Raw genomic sequence first — 21,022 nt, 5'->3', positions numbered from 1 at the left:
AGACCGAGCTTTTGCTCAGTTCCTAGTCTGTACTTCATCCTTCCCACCCCCACTTCCACCTTGGTTCTAGAACCTCACTGTGAACCCCAGTCCACTTGGCTGGTCTTAATAACTATCCAGTCTGGCAGCCTGTCTCCCCAGGAAGCCAGACCCAGTTCCTGAGACCTCAGCCAGCGGCAACTGTGGGCACAGAAGAAGCTAGCTTCTATTGAGACTGAGCACCACATCATCCTTGCTGCTCACTGGGCTTCAGGGTGGTCCTGAGGCTGATGACTGCGTTTATTTCTGATTCCTGAGTCACAGTATCCACCCTGGTAGGGCCTGGCTCCTGATAGGCTCTGACCTAGCACCCCCAAGTCCTCTGAAGCAAGCCCCTGTCTTCCTCAGGCTCACTCGCCATCCAAGACCAAGCCTCCTGTGCCTGGGGAAGGACCTCCACAAGACCACCATCCTCACTCCTGCCTGCCTACACAGAGAGCATCCCAGCTTTTATGGGTTGAATTGTATCCTGCCAAATTCCTATGTTGAAGTCCCAACCCTCAAATGTGACTATATGTGGAAACAAAGCCTTTATGGAGATACTTAAAGTTAAATGAAGTCATAAGGATGGGACCCTAGCCCGGTCGGACTGGTGTTTTGGTTTTTTTTTCCATTATTTATTTATTTTTTTTTCCATTTATTTTTATTAGGACTGGTGTCTTAAAAAGAGGAACAGACACCAGACATGCACACACAGGAAAAGCCCGTGTGAAGACAGTGATAAGGTGGCTATGTGCAAGCCGAGGAGAGAGGCTTTAGGAGAAACCAAACCTGCCAACACCTTGCCTTTGAAATTCTAGCCTCCTGGAGTGGGAGAAATAAATTCCTGTTGTTCAAGCCCCTTAATCTGTGGTACTGTGTTATGGCAGCCTAAGCTAAGACATTCACCATCTCAGCCCACCTGTCAGGACTGGTCTCACTGACCTAGTACAGTCATTTGGGACATACTTTGTGTGATTCAAAGAAGACCAAAGATATCACCCTTACAGAAGTTCCAGCTACCGACCAACCAGAATTGTTCTCTCTGGCGAATAGGTGCTAAATTCTTAAGTCCAGCTTTGTGCATCCCCCCAGGACAGCTCCTGGCATCTTTCTAATGTTATTTATCCCAATGTAATTTTCTAACTTTACTTAGAAGCAGAACCCTTTTTTAATAGTTGAACTATTCAGATCCCTCAAACTCAGTGTAACTAAATAGATGACAGATCTGGGGTAAAGTGCTCCAAGACCCTCCTTTCTATCCCCATGAAATTCTACAAAAACTACCCAAAACTTGGAGAAGCACTGCTTGCTAAAGGAATATAAACACATTTTAAAATTGTTCTAAACAGAGGATAAATAGAAAGGTAAGTCCGACAGGCCACTTTTCCCTCATCTCCAAATCTCATGTGGCAAAAACAACTTTATATTTTAAAAATTACCTGGTGTATACAAATAAACAAGGTTGTCTATATCTTACATCTAAATTGGCTAAGAAATCACAATTATAAGCTTCCAAAATAATAATGCTATATGCTTCTGCCTAAATATTTATGTGCAGTCAACTGAATGTGAAAGAGACAGAAATATCCTGAATGAAGAAGGGAATAGAGAGAAAGAGAGAAACTCATAAGCAACTTGGACCTTGATCCAAGGGCCACTATCACCACTTCTCCTGCCTCTGTCCAAAGGTTAAGGAAAGAGAGAAAGGATTTAGAGCATGGCCCCTCCATCTGGACCACATGCACCAATGGTTCTGGTCCTGGCTGTGCATTAGTATCACTTTGGTAATGAATTAACAGGTCCAGGTACAATCACCAACAGCTGCTATTGTCACAAAAAGAGAGAACCATACACTATGCACCCCCTGTACACAGCATCACCTTTGCAGTACACTTGGCAAAAATTTACTGAGTCAGATCAAGCCTCTAGACTACCACAACTTTACAACAAATATAGGAGACAGAAGCATATGATAAAGCACACAACAGTAAAGCAAGCAGAAAAATTCTGAACGTGGGAATGGGAACTCTACAGGCAAATGCTCTGGTTTTTACACAAACAACATTCAAGGGGGCAAAAAGAAGCAGGATGAATGTATATAGCTCTATCAACCAATGGCAATGTGTTGTGTGACTTTTATTTGGGTCTTGAATAGGACAAACCAAATGTAAACCAATATCTGTGAGAGAATCAAGGGAATTTGAACACAGACTGAATATCTGATGCTCTTCATTATTTACTGTCAATTTAGGGGGTGAAATAATGGTACTGGAGCTGTTTCTATTAGTTATAGTTATTTTAAAAAACAGAGCTCTTATTTTTTTGTGACATATGCTGAAATATCATAGATGGAATGATACGATGTCTAGGATCTGCTTTAAAACAATCTAGAGGGAAGTGATGGAGTAGATACGGCTATGCAAGTTGTACAAGCAGACTGGTGATGAGTTCAAAAACATTGAAGTTGAGTGATGGGCACCTGACAGCCCACAATTTTATTTGAATCATGCATGTTAGAAATCTTCCAGAATACAAAGTTAGACAGGACAAAAACACAAATCAGCCAGAGAGTACTTAGGCCTCACTGAGATTACAATATGTTGGTCCGGGCGAGGCCTGTAGAGCCGTAGATTTCAGATCCCCCCAGCTGGTCCCAGCGTGCAACCAGGATTAAGAACCGCTGACATAGCATCAGATAGCCCAGTACAACCAGTCTCTCAACTCGATCCTCAGCTCCAGTGACTAATTAAAAAACCAGCAAGAGAGGCTCATATTACTTCAATAATCACAACTGCTGTGTCAGTTTGATCAAATTACCTGAGGATTTAGGTCAACGGTTCTCCATCAGGGAAGCATGTTCCCCTCTGTCCTACACCTCCACCAGCTTAAGGGGGCAAATATAGGCAGACATTGGTCTTAACAATATGTTTTTGGACCTGTCTCCTCAGTCAAGACCAACAAAAACAAAAATGAAAAAATGGGACTTGATCAAACTAAAAACTTTTTGCATAGCAAAGGAAACCATCAATAAAATAAAAAGGCAATCTACTGAATGAAAGAAGATATTTGCAAAAAATATGTCTGATGAGGGATTAATAACCAAAACAAATAAGGAACTCACACAACTCAACATCAAAAAAACAGTACAATTAAAAAATAGACACAGGACCTGAAAAGGCATCTTTTCAAAGGCATACAGATGGCCAACAAGCACATGAAAAGATGGTCCACATCACTAATCATCAGAGAAATGCACATCAAAACCACGAGCTCTCACCTCATGCCTGTCAGAATGGCTATCATCAAAAAGACAGAAAATGATAACCGTGGCAAGGATATGGGAAAAAGAGAACCCTAGCACATTGTTGGTGGGAATGTAAATTCATGCAGCCACTATGGAAAACATTATGGAGGTTCCTCAAAAAATTAAAAATATAACTATCATGTGTGTGCTAAGTCACTCCAGACTATGGACTGTAGCCCACTAGGCTCCTCTGTCCATGGGATTCTCCAGGCAAGAATACTGGAGTGGGTTGCCATGCCCTTCTCCAGGGGATCTTCCTGACCCAGGGATCGAACTCATGTCTCTTATATCTCCTGCATTGGCAGGTGGATTCTTTACCACTAGTGCCACCAGGGAAGCCCCCCAAAACTACCATACAGTCCAGCAATTCCACTTCTGGGCATTTATCCAAAGAAAACGAAAACACTAATTCAAAAAGACAAGCACCTCAATGTTCATAACAGCATTATTTACGATAGTCATGATATGAAAGTAAGCTAAATGCCCATCAACGGATGAATGGATAAAGAGGATACAGTACATATAATAAACACAATGAAACATGACTTAGCCATAAGAGTGAAATCTTGCCATATGCAGCAAAACAAATGGACCTGGAAGGTATTTTGCTTAGTGAAATAAATCAGACAAATACCATATATTTTCACTTGTATACAGGATCTAAAAAACAGAACAAATAGAGATACAGAGAACAAACTAGAGGCTACCAGAGGGGAGGGGGTGGAGAGAGGGGCAAAGTAGGTGACTAGGATTAGGAGGTACAAACTACCGGTTATATAACAAGTAAGTCACGGGGATACAATGTACAGCACAGGAATATAGTCAGTATTTATAATAACTTCATATAGCACGTAATCTGTAAAAATACTGAATCACTATGTTGTACACTTGACACTAATAGATATTGCAAGTCAACTACACTTGAGTAAATTTAAAAGAAAAAATTTTTAAAGAATCATCTGGGAAGTATTTTTAAAACTAGACAGAACCCTTGGGGTTCTGCCACTGGCTCCCCTGAACGGCCTGACCAGACCACTGGGCGGGCCTCTCGCGGACAATGGCGCCTCCCGTCAGGCGTCGGCGGAAGCTGGCGTCAGCGGAAGCCGGCGCCGGAAGCCCGTACCTGTGTCTGTTCCTCTTGCCCAGGTCTTCCTCCTCAGGAGCAGGGTCGATGTCGGGCAGAGGGATGATGTAGCCGCTGTCTGCACTCAGCCTCTGCTCGTCGAGGCCACCCTCCCAGTCCTTCAGCTTATCGTCCTCATTTTTGTAGGTGACGCCGATGTAGGCGTTGTCGGAGTCCACGCGCATGCGCGCCACAGCGGGATGGTCACTCTTCAGAAAGTCCAGGTGGATCTTTTCATAACTCTGCAAACATTGATTTCACACAGTTACTCAAGGGTTATTGACAGAACTGCAGAAAAGAATGCAGATGCTCAGAACTTACTATTGTTTAACTGTCTGTGTTTCCAAACTACCTCGCAGATGTGGGGTGTTTGGACCCCTGAAGGAGAATCAGATGTCAACTGTCCCCAGAGATGTGGAACAAGAAGAAAGGGCCACCATTGGCAGAGATCTCCTGCTGGTAGGTCTTGAGATACCAAGAACCCATTCTGCAAGTCAGTAGCTATACTGTGTCCCCATACACTCCCTTCTCTGGAATTAGCATCGACCCTCTGGTCCCCATCAGATAGTCTCTCTGGGGCTTTGATGGGTTCCCATAAGAGGTGACTAGGGCTTCCCCTGGGAGCACCATGCCTGAAACTTTCTTGATTCCTATACATCGGAGAAATCTAATTAAAAACTTAGGGACCATTGATCTAAAAAGGCTCCGTAAACAAGAGCTCCAGTCTGTTCCCATCAATACATCTTCATCAACCAGAATGTCTTTGACTTTCCTATGGTTAATCTCCTTCCCTCCTTCTGCCTTCCAGCTGCCTCGCTTATGGCATTTGTAATAGGCAGTGAAATAATCAATAAACAAAAGTATTTAACTTCCAGTTCAGCTAACACTGCTCTTCCTTGAGAAGAAGGAAGAGAAGCAATAAGTATGGAAAGTCTACATGGCAACTAATCTGAATCTAAGAAATTGTGCCTAAGTTTCCTTCTCAGCATCTCAGCAGAAAGTTGCTTCATTCATTACCATATCCTGCTTGGTTCCATGAAATTACATTTGTTCCTTTGAACAATGCTTCCTATTCCACAAAAAAACCAGCTGGAACCACAGATAACAGCTGAGGTTGTTCCTTCCAGTCAGCTGGCAAAAGCCAATTTTGCATGGATTTCAGTGCATTCAAATTAGCGATTTAATGGCTGTGGATGCCCTGAAACTTCTAACTTCACAGTAGCTTCAGATACTCAAACATCTGGAGAGTAAAGTGCTTACAGGTGTTGCACCCTTAGGATGAATGGGAGCCGTGCAGGAAGGGGAGGGTTTTCATTCATCACTGCTACCAAGGGCCTGGGGAGCACTGCATGAAGCCCCAGCCACTGGATCACACAATCTTTTGCCTCCTTTGAAAATGTTCCATTAAAATAGTGTTGAACAATACTGCTCGCTCACATAACCAGCTGTTGTCTCCTGCCCTTGACCATCCCTTGCCACCCACCCATCTTAAGAGGCCCAGTCAAACCTTTTTATATTGTCCAGGCAGCAGATTCTCCACAATCTCACTCAGGTGGTAAAAGGAGGGTCTCTTCTCCGGCTCACTGTTCCAGCACTTCACCATGATCTCGTACCTGGAGAAGCACAAGACTCAGAGTGGGCACGGAGAAGATGATCAGGGCATCCCCATCCCACAGACCCATCAGGCATGAACACAGGCCCACAGGATGGGGAGAGGCTCACACTTCACTGGTGGCATGGTCAGGCTTGGCCATCCGGTATCCACTCTTGATCTTATTGTAGAATGTAGAATCCACCATCATGCCAGGGTAGGGTGTACCACCTGAGAGGCCAAGAAGAAAACAACCAGGGTTGACAAGTGTGTGGTACACTGTTGAAACACCTGGGGTGATACAGCACCTTTAGAAAATGTTTGGGGATCCCCACTTTGAAGTATCAGTTCTTTCAAAGAAATTAAGTGTTACCATCTGCTTGATTTCACAGCCCTGCCCAAATCTTAAATTTAACCAGAAGGGAAAGTCCAAACAAACACAGAGGGACACACCAAAGCTTGCTTGCATCACACCACTTAGTAGTCCACCCTGCAAAACAAACCACAAGCTTGAGCTACTTGAAGGAAATGTTGTAAGCAATTCAGGTCTATCTAGTGGAGCCAAAATGAACTGCTATTACTCAAAGTAATTCTATGCAAAATGTTTTTTAAAGTTAGCAGGAACAGGAAGAGAATGCCTACTTTCTTCTTTGCTGTGATTAGAGACATGCATTCATGTATTCATGGATTCATTTAACAACTCTTAAGTTATTGCTTATGTATTTCCTTCGTAATCCTATTTCTAAATTAAATGTAACCTATAAATCATTAAAAAAAATTTAACTAAGACTTCTAGGTTGATCAAGTCCAGAAACCCTAGCAAAAATTCTACACATCTAGAAAAAGCACAGAAGTGTTCTTCAATGGTTCTGAGTAATGGATCTATGAATACAAAGAAAAATAGAAAATCCAGAGAAATTCTGAATCACTAAGGCCAAAAAAGTTATTTTCATCAGAAACGTTCAAATAATTAAGGCAGAAATCTTGGAATGTTTAGCTAATTCTCTGCTTTTAACAGAATACGAGACTCTCAGTTAAGCTACACACTGGGGTGATCCACAGTGTGGCTCCACATCCATGGAGGGATGAACCAAAATAGAAAAAGGCAACAAGCAGGAAAAGTCCTTTACTATCACATCAGGACAATTGTGGGTTCATGAAACATTCACACTTTACCAGGTCAAGCTTAATCTCCTTCTAAAACCACTCGAGGATTCCTTTCTTTGTTCCCTAGGCTTCTATTTCAACTTGAAATCAGGACCACACAGATTATGACTAAATGTGTAAGTGTTATCTCCCCAGCTGACCTGTCCACGGTCAGGGTCATCAGCCATCCCCTTAGAAGGCCCGTAACTGGTCGCACGGGACACCTGTCTTGCTCAGTGCCTGGTGCTGACTGACTGACTGCCTGGAAGGTTTCTCCCCTCCAGGATGACGACCAGGAAGTGAGTCCCCATCCCCTTCCCTCACGGGACTACTTTTCACTGCACATCCATCACCAAGAGGGATGGGAGTCAGGGGAGGGGACTCTCCCCTGGTGAACCCACTTAACCCAAAGTCCAAGGTGAAGCAGCGGCTGGTGAGTGGATGTCATCAGGTGCATCTCCAGTAGGAGAAAGTCCCTCTGATGGAGCCCAAAGGAAAGAGGGAGGCAAAGGCCAGGGGCAAGGGCTCGGCCCCCTAAGATCCCTTCTCAGACCGCTTGGACACACACTAGCCATCGTTTAAGCGCACAACGTGTTAATCAGCTACATTCCACTTGACTAACACCAGGTATCTTAACATTATTTACATCCCCAAGCTTGAAAAACACAGCGTCTCCCTTCCAGTGTTATTCCAGAACAACCCAAACAAGTGGAGCTTTTAGGCCCATACCAAGGGAAAAGATCTCCCAGAGCAGGATGCCATAGGACCAGACGTCACTCAGTGTGGTGTAGAGGTTGTCAAAGATGCTCTCAGGAGCCATCCACTTCACGGGGAGAAAGGTCTGCGGGGAAGGGGAAGGACATTAAACCCAGCATGTGCAGCAATAACCTATAGCAGCAAAAATAGAAAGGGCTTCTCTTGGAACTAATAATAACTCCTGTCAGGAACTTGACTCTGCATGAGCGTCTGTACTCCCAGCACTAGAAGAGTACCTGGCACCTCCTGGGTGCTCTATATACATATCTTATGAACGATGGGTGTTCACTCTTGTCTCCTATGCCCTCCCTAGGAGTAACATCCAAAGATTTTTAATCCTGAATTTTTATCCCAAAGGTATGAGCCTTAAATGGACCTGTCCCCTATTTTCAGGTGTTCGTAGGAACAAAATTAAGAACAGACCCAGTGAACTGAGAGCCAATTACATTTTTGAACTGTAAGAAACAATGGGAAGAAGGTTCGAATGTAGAAGAGAATGACTATCTTTAAGGAAATTGTGCCTCTAAGATGTAAAGCTAAAGTCAAATGGCTTTAACATTTCCGGGTCACAGACACCATCTGAAAATTTGATACTCTCCAAGGGTGCGCTCCTTGGAAATGAATGCACAATTTACATATTAATAGCTAACACTTGGCTGCTTTGTAAGTGCCAGGCACTGTCCTCAGCACTTTACACAAATCCACTGATCTAATGCCCCATGGCAACTCAGAAGACAGGTACTGATAACATTTCCCCGATACAGTCAGGGAAACCATGGTACAGAATGGACTTGCCCCGAGTCCCCACACTAGTAGGTGCTGAGCCGGCGCTCACACCCAGGCAGTCTGTAGAGCTTGTGGTTTGCCTACTGACCCCTGGAGCCCATTCATGAATGTCATGGACTCCATGTTAAGAGTCCGGGCTGTGAATGGCGAGAAGCAACGTCTGCTTTCAGAGATTCAAGAAAGGGAAGGCAAGCATGCCAAACGAGGCAGGGGCACGTACGCTGCCTTTGGACACGTAGTTCGAATCATGCATGATGTCTCTGGCCAGGCCAAAGTCACAGATCTTCACGATTTTCCCTTGCGCCAGGAGGACGTTGCGAGCCGCCAGGTCCCGGTGGACACACTGCGCAGACAGGGGAGACGGGATGGGGGTCAATCCAGCGGCCACTGATAGCACGCCCACGGCACGGGCACCTCCGCGGTGCCCCAGGAAGACTGTCCTGGCCCACGGAGCACCCCTCGCCCAGGCTTTCAACCCAGCGCCTCCCAGGAGGGAGAAAGCTCTGGAGAAAAGCGGACACCTCATCTTGCTGGAGGGCCCCTCACCTTCCAGGAAGGGCTACTGAGAAGCCACATGGCAACTGGCCCTCCACAACTCTCCTTCCACACTCACCTCACTCAGAGCAAGGCCTGGGTCTAAGGAGGTCTCAGTTGTCTGAACACACTTACATTTTTTGAAGCCAAAAACTCCATTCCTCGGGCAACTTGATAGGTAAAGCTCAACAAATCCAACAAAGTCAGGCCTTCTGAGTTATCATCTGAAAGGAGGTTTTTGACTTCTGAGTCTGCAGGAAAAGAATTAAGTGTGTTGGCAGTAGTGGACAGCATGAAATGTCAGCCACCTTGACACTCTCAGAAGGCTGGGCTGCTCATCAGGCTGCAGAGGCTTGTCCAGGGAACATACCTATGATCATGTTCTCACAGTGTCAAGACCTCACAGGTGAGTGTAAACTGCAGAAATGTCCTCTTTAAAAAGAAATACGGACTTCCCTGGTGGCTCAGTGGCAAAGAATCCACCTGCCAATGTAGGAGACACAGGTTCCATCTCTGGTCCAGAAAGGTTCCACGTGCCGTGGAACAGCTAAGCCTGTGTGCCACAGCTACTGCGTTCTTGCTCTAGAGCCCTAGATCTACAGCTACTGAAACCCACGTGCCCCACAGCCCATGCTCCACAACAAGACAGAAGCTACCACAATGAGAAGCCCGGGCGCCACGAAGAAGAGGAGCCCCCGCTCACCGCAACTCGAGAAAGCCAGCACAGCCATAGATAAGTAATTTTTTTAATTTCAAAAATAAATAAAAAGAAATAGATCTGTAAATACATACACTTGGTTTAAATATATATCTCCATAATGACTATAGTCTAACAGGTTCTCACACATATTTTTGTTGTTTGGCTCCCAAATTTTCCTTTAGCAAATCACCTAAGCCACCTTGAAAACACACACCCACACCCACCACCACACCCATGCATCTTCTATGATGAATGCACATGAGGCCTCTATGAAAAAGCAGCTTCTAGGAATCGCTGTTTCTTTCTTTTTAAAGCCACCTCCATAGCACTTGGCTCACTCTGTGAATGGAATTAGCCACCAATCAGGCAGGAGTAGCAATCTTCAAGCTCAGTGCCAAGGACTTTGCATGTAGTTCCTTTCTCTGTAACTTGCCTACTTTCCCCAGTTGGTCCCGCCTGGAAGGGTCCCAGGGTTTTCGAGGAAGGAGGCAATCTAGGCCAGCAGCTCTCAGCACTTTTTGAAAAAGCTCAGGCAAGTACAGAGTAGCTGCAGCCATTCACATTTTTCCAGCCAGAAAGCAATGGTCTGCCTGCCAACCGGGCCCGGGCTAAGCATGAATCAGGTTCTCCTGACATCTGGAGCCAGGTCCGGCCTGGGAAGCAATGTAAACTATTTTTAACAATACAGGAGGGGAGCGGAAGTGTTGGTTCCGACAAGTCTCGTTGGCCAACCTTTTTAAAGGGCTTGGAAGTTTACCCAGTTGGCACTGGGAGGGGAATGGAACTTGGAGCTGCAGCGGTGGAAAATATTATTATGTACTGCGCTTTGCAAAACAAGCACATTCTTTTTTTTTTTTTCAATGATTGTACCTTTCATTCAAGAACCCTGAAAGCATCCAGAGTACATCAGTGATTTTCAAAACAATTTCCATGGCAGCACAACACCTTTTGGCAGGATCTAGGGGAGGTCTCAGACCCAGTAACATAAAATTACCCAACAAAGCATGGTCAGATCTCTCCTGAAACCTCCCAGCTCCAAGCCTGTGACTACACTAGAACCCTGCAGGGGCCACCCCCGACCAGATGTGGGCTGGTCCATATGGTATGAGCATCAGCTAGGCTCCCTGGAGTTTATAAATCAATCAACCCTGCCACATGCTCATCTGCTTTGAAAACAAACGGATCTTCCTTCAAACAACATTCAATAGAAACACCCAACACCCTTGTCAGATATAACCTCAAATTGTCCACTTTTCATTTTCTATCACAAATTGGGCATTAGCAAAGCTAACAGCTAGGGCTATCAAACACAGATATAGAGATTTATATAACTGAATTTTTAAAAATAGTATTAGGAATCAATAAAAGATTGCCAGATTTTAATGTTACCAAGTAAGGGCACTGAGAAAAAATAATTACCACCATACCTTCATTTAAAACAAAAAAGGTATGTTAAACCAAAAAATGAATACTATTATGTCAGATTAAATAATTCTTTAAAATGGTTATGTTTTAAAATGTACAATTCAGGGATGCAATGTACATATTAATATATTAATACTGCTACATTTTACATATGAAATTTAAGGGGCAAAATCCTAAAAGTTCTCATCACAAGGGAAAAAATTTTCTTTTATTTTGTATCTATGTGAGAAAATGGATGTTCACTAAATTTATTGTGGTAATCATTCACAATGTTTGTAAGTTGAATCATTACACCGTATACCTTAAATGTACACAGCCCTGTATGTCACTCATATCTTAATATCTCAATAAAGTCAGACAAAATAAAATTAATAAAATGACTACACTTAAAATCTGAAAAATTCATTATGTTGGTTCTGTCTTTATTCTCTTTCCTTTTTTCAATTCACAAGCCAGGGCTTCCCTGGTGTTACAATGATTAAGAATCTGCCTGCCAGTGCAGAGAACATAGGTCTGGAAAATTGCACACTGTGGAGCAACTAAGCCCGTGTGCCCCAACTACAGAACCCCGTACATCAAGAGACTACTCTGTAACAGGAGAGGCCGCCACAACGAGAAACCTGCCCACCGCAACAGAGGTGCCCTCAGTCGCCATAACTAGAGAAAGCCCACACACAGCAATGAAGACCCAGCACAGCCAAACACAGATAAATAAATAAACAAAAAGAGTGCAACTAGTATGAGTTCTAGTTTAAAAAAAAAAAATTACAGGCCAGACCTGCAAAAACATGTCACAAACCCAGCTGTGCACATCTGCAGTTAGGGACCACGTGGCCTGACAGTCCTGCCTACCAGGCCTGCTCACCACCTTCTGAGTCGTCTACGTATCATATTAAACCACTGGAAGACCTCAGCACCCCAAGCACAAGCAAAGACATCTTTACCTAACATGGATTTCTTCTTATAGGAGGCTGGGCGATCATACAGCGCTCTCTGGATGTCTGAGTATTTAGAAACCTCTTTCCTTTCCAGCATGGGGACATATTGTGTGGTGTCAGCTTGCTTCATGTCCATGTAGTCACCATTGTTTTCAAAAGATAAGATAACGTAACTGTAAAAACAGAAAAAGAAACCTTAGCCAGGGTGTCCCTCTGGAGTGATCATCCAGCACTCAGCAGATGAGGACCAGGTACCCACCATGTGTGAGACAGTGGTGGGCACAGGGGCATCAGGGGAAACAAAAGCACAGTCACCCGCATCCTTCATGTGGTTGGTCTAGTCGGGCAGATGAGCATTAATCACGGATCACACAAACACACAGACCACCTCAGCTCAACTCTGTCTTTATTCTGTTTTTCAGTTCACAGGCCACAAAGCTTCACCATGTGACCAAGTGGCTTGGACAGACGATTTCTTCTACTCAATAAATTTAACACCAATTTGGTGTCCATCGAGTAATTTAATATGAAGTGAATTCACATACATTCTGATCTTGGAGAACGTCATGTCTACAGAGATCTTTTCAGTCACTTTAGATATCTACAGTGGCAATCATCACTTCATTGACCTGACTGATACGCCTGGGTTCAGCAAGGACCAGTGTCTCAAACTTGTAAATCCTCAGATAGTTTCTCACAAGATATGAGCACTGAGGCTTCCCTGGCCAGAGATACATCTGGAAGTCTGAAGTGGACCACACATAAACAGCAACTGGCTCCCAGGATGATTTTGACTCTTCCTCTCATTCAAACCTATCAGCAAAGCTTTCCCCAACATGATATCCTGTCTAAAACGCCTTACAGACATGGGGTATCTCTCAGCAACATGTCAAGGGGTGATGAAGCAGGGTAGTTGACTTTAAGTCTTGCTACCTCCTGGCCCTGAATCTGTAGACATGATCTCCATCAGGACATGGGTTGTCCCCACTGGTGAGGCTCATACGACATTTCCTCCCTGGAGGAGGAAATGGCAACCCACTCCAGTATCTTTGCCTGGAAAATCCCATGGACAGAGGAGCCTAGGGGACTACAGTCCATGGGGTCCACAAGAGTCGGACACGACTGAAGCGACTGAGCATGCACACATGCATAAGACAGTGATTCACAGCAGCGTCTGTCTCTGCACCTACCTTCTCGTGCTTTCGTCAGCCGGGTTCAATCCAAAAATGTCCAGCTCTTTCTTTGGCTTCTCTGGATGGTGGCTCAGGAAGCTGTCCCTATTCTTATGCAAATAGTTGACCAAATCCCCATAGAAGCAGTACTCAGTGATGATGTAAATGGGGCCTGTGGGGTCCAAAACCAGTTGGGAGATGAGCATGAACATGAAGAACAGAGAAGCCATGAACCTACCGTATCTACAGTGGTAAAAGACACGGCTCAGTAACAGGGAGCTTCCCTCAGCCGAACTCAGTCCACAACCCCATTCAACAGACACATTTGCTGGCACGTCTGGAGGTACATCGTGGGGGACTAAAAAGCCTGGACAGTCTTCGCAATGGTAGGTGTGCTAGGAAAACCCTCACTCTCAGGTGAGCAAGCCTACCTGACTTGGTGCAGGCGCCCAGCAAGTTCACGATGTTTAAATGCGGCCCCAGGTGGGTCATAATCTTCAGTTCAGACATGAGAGCTTGTTTTTCACTGGATCTGGCTGTGGCTGTTGAAGAAATAAATCATACATCAGTTCAACTGAATTATTTATTTCCCAGAAAAAGCCAAAAGCATGGCTAACCCTACAACTAGGTATCATTTTATTCACCAACAGTCTCAAAGGGAAATGGCTAGTAACTCAGTACCCACTAATTACTTATCCCAAGTCTGCAGAGTAAAAAGAAGCTACTAAAAATAACTCTTGATTTTTCCAACATATAAGTGACAAGAATACTCTAAATAAACCTCACTGACAAGAGTCTAAATACACAAAAAACCTAGAGTTGAAAGAACCAAGATCTAGTCCTAAATTTGACATTTACTGGCTGTGTGATTTTTGAGTTTAATATCTCCATGTTCAAGAAAGCTCCAGAAAAGGGGCACTTACGTTTTAGCATCTTCACTGCTACTTTCATGACAGGTTGAGACCGACTTAATCCATAGGCAGTTCCTTCAACCACTTTCCCAAATGCACCAGACCCCAGGATCCGACCTGCGGGCAACCAGAACCATCAACACACACAGAATCAGGCATCTCCTCCGATTCATTTACCAGGGCCAGCAATCATGGGTGCACAGCTGGGTGGTGTTTTTCCCATATGGAGAAAGCATAATAACTCCTCCAAGTCATCATGTCAAAACCAGAATTGAGCCCACAGGGAAGGAAATTAGTGTAATTGCTTTTGTCATATAACATTTGCAAAGAAAAGGAAAAACAGACGGGAAGAAAGGAGCTGCAGCCCTCCCTAGTGTGAGCACTCGCCTACCGGCTGGAGAACTGAGCCAAAGCCTGGGCTCTATGGAAACTGTTCTCTGTGGCTCTGGCCCAAACCTCCTGGCTCTCCACCCTTCTGTTTACCCCACGCAAACAAGGGCACCTTTTGCATCAAAAGCCTTTCTCCACTGGAAGTGAAAGTGAAAGTGAACATGAAGTTGCTCAGTCTTGTCTGACCCTTTGAGGCCCCATGGACTGTAGCCTACCAGGCTCCTCCATCCATGGGATTTTCCAGGCAAGGGTACTGGAGTGGCTTGCCATTTCCTTCTCCAGGGGATCTTCCCGACCCAGGGATTGAACCCGGGTGTCCCCCACTGCAGGCAGACGCTTTACCCTCTGAGCCACCAGGGAAGCTTCTCTGCTGGAAATACTTCCCTATTCAGGACATTACTGATTCCAACAGCGATGAAGCAAACTTCAGGCTGGCCCTCCTGCTGTCTGTCTGTTAGGAAGACCAGGAAGAGAGAAGGCTAAACATGCCCAGGAGCACAACACTTTGCCACGTGTTGGGAGATACGGAGGGAAATGGAGGCTCTCGTGCCCACAATTTTTTTTTTTTTACCTTTTTATTTTGTATTGGGGTATAGCCAATTAACAATGTTGTGAAAGTTTCAGGAGAACAGAGAAGGGACTCAGGCATGCCTACGCATGTATCCGTTTTCCCCCAAACTCCCCTCCCGCCCAGGCAGCCACGTGACATGGAGCAGAGTTCCCTGTGCTGTGCAGCAGGTCCTCGCTGGTTATCCATTTTAAAAATCACTGTGCACATGTCCATCCCAAACTCCCTGTCTTCCTTCCCGTGTCGTGCCCACTCTTAAAGAGTCTGCAGTCTAGAACAGACGTTTCCTCAAACCAGGGGATGATGTGGCCCCTAACGGGCACAGAGAGCCTACAGTCCGCTGACTACACGTCTGCCCGGCTGAGACTTGTTCCTGCAAATGCACCACTTCCCCAGCAGCTCGGCAACACACAGCAGCAGAGAGACACAGCAACGCCTCTTAGTGACGAATGTTGCCCCTTTTTCTCCGTATTTTATTACTTTTTAACTTCCCTAAGCTCCTCACCTTTTGTAAAACAAGGGAGAAAATATAATAAAGCAAGCTTAGTTCTCAGACATAGGTATTTGAATGAGAAAGGCTAGGGTGTCTTGTCTGATCTCAGTTTAAGTAACTTTCTAGGAAGACCTAATTTGGCTGCTTTCTGGAATGAGACAAGTAGATAATTTAAAAATGCCTTCGGCATCCTCCAAAGGACATACTGTTAGAATATTCATGATGACACAACCTCTAGCTCTCACCTTCATTTGTCTTTGTCCTGTTTTCATTCATTTAGAATGTAATTAAAAAAAAAAAAAATCTCTTGACTAAAGTTTACTGTACTTGGTCTCAACCCAAGACTGAAATATTTGAGAAGTTTTTCATGTTTTGCTTTAAAATGCAAAAACTTATATTTTTACATTCTATTTTTAAAGAAGTATCTACTACATCCTCAGAAGGTACTGGGTCAAAACATATTTCTGGACTGTCCTCATTCATTTTTCATCTGTTCCTTTTTCATCACAGAAATTCATCTCGTTTCCAATGGGTATCATTTCCAAAACAAAGCCACTCTGATGGGTGTCTCCCTATAGTCGCTTCTTCCTTTGTAAAATTTCCTTAACCTGTAATTTGCTATGGAAGGAGGTTTAAAAAAAAAAAAACCATCGCAGTTATCTGATTGGCTCATTTTCAAAGGCAGAAAAATATTTCCAAAAAAGCCAATTTCTAACGCCTCACTCTTACTAAGTACAAGTTCAGATCCTTTGTTCCTCCACAGGCCTGTGAAGAGTAACGCTGTGGACAAAGCAAAAGGAGTCCTGGGCGATCACCCAGCAGGGCCGGAGCTTACCAAGCACGAGTCCATCTCTTGGAAACTCCCATCTCGAGTCGTAAGGCAGCTGCATCGGGTCCACATAAATGTACTCATGTCCATCGGGGCTGATTGATTCAATGACCCGCCAACGGATTTCATACCTTGGTTTCTATAAACGACAAGGACAGGTAACTAGTAAATTACCAACGTCCGAAGATACCAAAGCTTAACCACAGCAGCAAAGTGACTGACGCGGAAGGATTCAACAACATTCACTCATCATCTAGTTACTGAGCTCCTTCTCTGCGCCAAGCACTGAGCTAGGTTGCTCTTCTTGTTCTTATCAGCAATGATTTTTAGTTCTTTAAAAAACATCTACCTGTTTCCAAATGACGACCAGGACAATGAGTGAGATGATCACAATCACCAAGAGCACCAGGACTGCAGCCGCCACAGTGAGCTCAGAACGCAGAGCTGGAGGACGAGAGAGGGGCACGGGGGAGAATTTGCACAGATTCGCAGGAGGGCAGGAAGGCGGGGTGGCCACTTCTGGGCTGGAAATCCCTCTCTACTGGTGGAGAAGCATAAGGGCTGCCTGGCTCATTTGGGGAATGGACAAGATCATCTCTCAATTATCTACACGCATGAAACTACTCCAACTCTTCCCCTGGACGGGCAAGGGACAAAATTCGGTTGGGAACACAATTCTTTTCTCCAAAGGTGCTCCGGAATGTGAACTGGAATATAAAGACTGATAAATGAGGCTGAGTGATGCCATTAGTTCAGAAACTTAAGTGCAGTGTATTTTGAAAGGTTGCTGTATACTTATATTGCTTTGGGCTTCACTAATTTTTTTTCTTTTTTAAGAAGTCAACCTGTCTCAACTGTCACAAGGAGCAACAAGGTAGAAGATCCTCCTTCCCCATCCTCCATCACCACGCCAGACCAAAGAGACTAGGTAGCTACATACTTATAGACAAACAAAATACCAAGGGGCCTCAGAAAAGATGTAGTTTGAGATCTGAAACAAAAGGGTCCCACACAGATGCCCAGGGAAAGCCCTTTAAGATCTGGGATTCAAAGTTCCACCGAAGGGAGGAAGGGATCAGCTGAAGACTTAGCTGTCCCGACCCATGAGCTACTCACTGGGAGCCACCAGCTTCAGCTCTCGGCTTTCCAGCCCGAGGAGGTTCTTGGCCAGGCACCGGACTGCAATGGTCTCTTCCACTTTGGCGAACGTCACCTGGCCTTCCACCGTGCTCCTGTCTCGGGGGTGAAACTCTGTGATGATGTTTGAAATGTTGTTGGCCAAAACTGTCCATGAAGTTTCATTGTTACATCTGGAGAGAGTAAAAGGCATAGATATAGAGCCCATTGTGGGGAGTCTGGGGGTGGAGCACTGAGAATCATTTAAGACAGCAAGCAGCGCTGACCCTGTCTGCATTTGCAAGGCTAGAGATTGATGTTTTAGATGCAGATTAACCTTAAAACTTGTTCTCCGAGAGAGAATAACCTACATGTGGGTAATTAAAAGTTAACTGTTGGGACTTGCCTGCAGGTCCAGTGGCTAAGATTCTGAGCTCCCAATGCAGGAGGCCCGGGTTTGATCCCTGGTTAGGGAACTAGATCCCACATGCCCCAACAAGAGCTGGCATCTAAAGATTCTGCATGCTACATGCACATGACTCAGCATAGCCAAATAAATTTTAAAAATTTTAAGTTAACTGTTTATGAAGGCAAGGCAGAGATAAACAAGTTCAATACAACAGAACTACCTGTCACAAGCCTTGAACCCCTGAGCAAACTGGACTTCCAAGAACGTTTAAGTCGCCCAACATCCCACCCCTCCAAAAAAGGCCTGGTGCCCTCCCTTTCCTCCACCCACACTGTGGGGACCCCCTCAGGCATAACCAGGACTGGACCTAGAATCCAGCCCCAGTCTAGATCCAAGTCCAGTGCCTGTTGGCCTCGGGTACCAGGGGAGGAATCTCAGCCTCCAAGAGAAGCTCAGAGGCTTCGGAGCACAGCGGGCACCCCGGGAAGGAGTGCAAGCACACTGTTCAGGGGCCCGCTAGAGAAGGTCGAGGGACGCGGGGTGGAGGAGGGACTGGCGAGTTACCTCCCACCACCCAGCAGGTAGAGAGGAGCCCCCTGGGCAGTATCATCATGCATGTTCACACGCCAGTCTAGCCACCAAATGAAGTTCACCAAAGACAAATGTGAGACGAAAACATGGGCCTACCAAAACATAGGAGGAGAGATCCTCTTAGAGCGGGTCTTTAAATTCGTGCTCTTTTCAGATTAGAGACCCTTTGAGAATCCGTTGAAGGCTGTAGACCTTCTTCATACAGCTACTCATGAACACAAAAGCACATGCACACACCTACGCATGCACACACACAAGCGCACGCACGCACACGTGTGCACACACATGTGCGCACGTACACACACATACACACGCACAGTCCATGTTTGGAACCCTATCTTGTAGTTTGACCTAGGCCAAATAAGAATCATAAATTCCAAAAACAGAGCCAGCCAGAGAAATAAAATGCATTTGAGGTTCTTTGTGCCAAGGAAGAAACAGCCTGACCACAAAAGAGAAAGGAATGTGTTCCATACTTCTTAATATCCTTGCAAACCATCCACTCGATATCAGGAAGAGGGGTCCCTTCGGCTGTGCATCTCACAGTCTGGCCCCCGTTAGAGCCATGGTGATCGTCAACCAAGTCCAGTATGGAGGATGGAACTGCAGGAGGTAAAAAGAAATCAGAACTGGATGGTTGGCACACCAGAACTTTGGGGAACTACCAAGTGGAATATGAGTTCAAAACTTGCCCACATAACATTTGAACCTCTAAATCAACCAACCACCCAGCAGGGAGCTGAGACCAGTCATGTGCATAATAACACTCCAGTTTGCACAGACCCAATCGGTTAAGGGCATGCTTAAGGCATCTGTGCCCTGTGGTGTTTTAAATCTGGTGTAAAGAAAGCAAAAGCCCCATGTTTATTTGACTTGAAAGACAAAGAGGCTCTTAGAGTTATATTATAGCTTGGGAATAAGCTTACAGATTCATCTGAAAGGTAGGATCTAAAGGAGCATTTACCAAAGTGCAATATTATTACATTTTAAAGATTCTTGTTTGTAACCAGTGATCAAATAAGTTAGAAATATGCTAATACCTGTATCACAGATTGACTATGAGGGTCAAATGAGCCTACCTAGACAGTACATGGCCCATGGTAGGTGCTCGGTGAATAGGTGCTAAACTGGCATATAAACAGACTTGGGCACTCTGTTCTGGGAGGGGCTTCTATAGAGGTCTATAAGGAACGCTAGGCACAAAAAGCCAAAACACTCTGGAACAACTTAACGTCATCGGGACCAAAACATATCATTTCACTCTTTCCAGAACTGGAGGTACCTAATTGAGAAACAGGTGGTAAGGAAGCGATTGGAGCCTAGGAATTCCAAGTCAGACAGTCCAGACTAGCTTGGAACCTCCCAGAATTATGTGAATTCATAAGTCCAACAGAGCTACACCTGACACCCAAAGCCCCTGCTTCTCCCCTGAAAGGGTTGCTTTTCCTTCCAAGACCTGTGGGGACAAGGCCAGGCTCTTCTCGGGAGACTCTCAGTCACCCACCCACCGAGCTAGAGTTATCTTTAACTGGCTCTTATATACCTTGAGTCAAGAGTTCAAAAGTATAGCTCTTCACATCATCTTCATTTTGAACTACAATAGTATAATGGCCGCTGTCTTCTTCCTTTGCTCGAATCAGCTTTAATTTGCTTCGATAACTTAAAAAGAAAAGGACTGTGTTTCAGCAAGGAGTAGCCCAATAAATTCCAATTGTTAAGCAATTACCATATTCAATTCTAATGTTGTTAAAAAACATCTTGTCCATATGATCTCTTTCCTGGGATTTTCCTTATATTATCTATGCACTGAAGGTCTGAGCTGTAGACATTTCATTCTTAAACAGAAGACCAGAGATGAGCAATGGCTTATGCGGCCACAAGAGCTGTCAGTTCTGCTAAGGCCTGACTTCTAGATGGGAAAAAACAAATCTTACCATCTTTCCTTTTATTTTAATCCTGGATTTTTATGTTTAAGAAAAAAATACTTGCCAACACTGTTAAGCAAGTATACTCCAATACAAAATAAAAATAAATACTTGAGTCCCCTTAACATCCATCATATGAGTGATTCAGCCAAATACTGGAACATCCTTGGAAGAAACAATAGAGACACTGTCTCTGTATTGATATGGAGAGGTCACTGGGGTATAAAACTCCTGCTTGCTTGTATTTGCTTAAGAAACTCTGGAAGGTTTCATAAGAAACCTTCCTAACAAAAC

General features: G+C 44.7%; 1 protein-coding gene across 3 annotated transcripts in view; it reads right to left on the bottom strand.

The window, feature by feature from the left end:
• Nucleotides 1-21,022, bottom strand: part of PDGFRA (platelet derived growth factor receptor alpha) — a 48,748-nt gene that overhangs the window by 5,034 nt on the left and 22,692 nt on the right. For all 3 annotated transcript variants that reach the window (XM_020911308.2, XM_020911311.2, XM_020911309.2), the window contains exons 8-22: nucleotides 20,347-20,462; nucleotides 19,280-19,406; nucleotides 17,804-17,997; nucleotides 17,037-17,131; nucleotides 16,694-16,826; nucleotides 14,420-14,524; nucleotides 13,928-14,038; nucleotides 13,515-13,668; nucleotides 12,331-12,497; nucleotides 9,397-9,512; nucleotides 8,948-9,070; nucleotides 7,915-8,026; nucleotides 6,171-6,270; nucleotides 5,956-6,061; nucleotides 4,449-4,690 (exon numbers count right to left, since the gene is read on the bottom strand). In XM_020911308.2, the coding sequence (XP_020766967.2) occupies nucleotides 4,449-4,690; nucleotides 5,956-6,061; nucleotides 6,171-6,270; nucleotides 7,915-8,026; nucleotides 8,948-9,070; nucleotides 9,397-9,512; nucleotides 12,331-12,497; nucleotides 13,515-13,668; nucleotides 13,928-14,038; nucleotides 14,420-14,524; nucleotides 16,694-16,826; nucleotides 17,037-17,131; nucleotides 17,804-17,997; nucleotides 19,280-19,406; nucleotides 20,347-20,462 (2,001 nt within the window). The remainder of the gene's footprint in view (nucleotides 1-4,448; nucleotides 4,691-5,955; nucleotides 6,062-6,170; nucleotides 6,271-7,914; nucleotides 8,027-8,947; nucleotides 9,071-9,396; nucleotides 9,513-12,330; nucleotides 12,498-13,514; nucleotides 13,669-13,927; nucleotides 14,039-14,419; nucleotides 14,525-16,693; nucleotides 16,827-17,036; nucleotides 17,132-17,803; nucleotides 17,998-19,279; nucleotides 19,407-20,346; nucleotides 20,463-21,022) is intronic.

The sequence above is a fragment of the Odocoileus virginianus genome, chromosome 29 (assembly GCF_023699985.2).
Source record: "Odocoileus virginianus isolate 20LAN1187 ecotype Illinois chromosome 29, Ovbor_1.2, whole genome shotgun sequence".
Classification (NCBI taxonomy): domain Eukaryota; kingdom Metazoa; phylum Chordata; class Mammalia; order Artiodactyla; family Cervidae; genus Odocoileus; species Odocoileus virginianus.
This window is presented reverse-complemented; position numbering and strand designations above follow the sequence as displayed.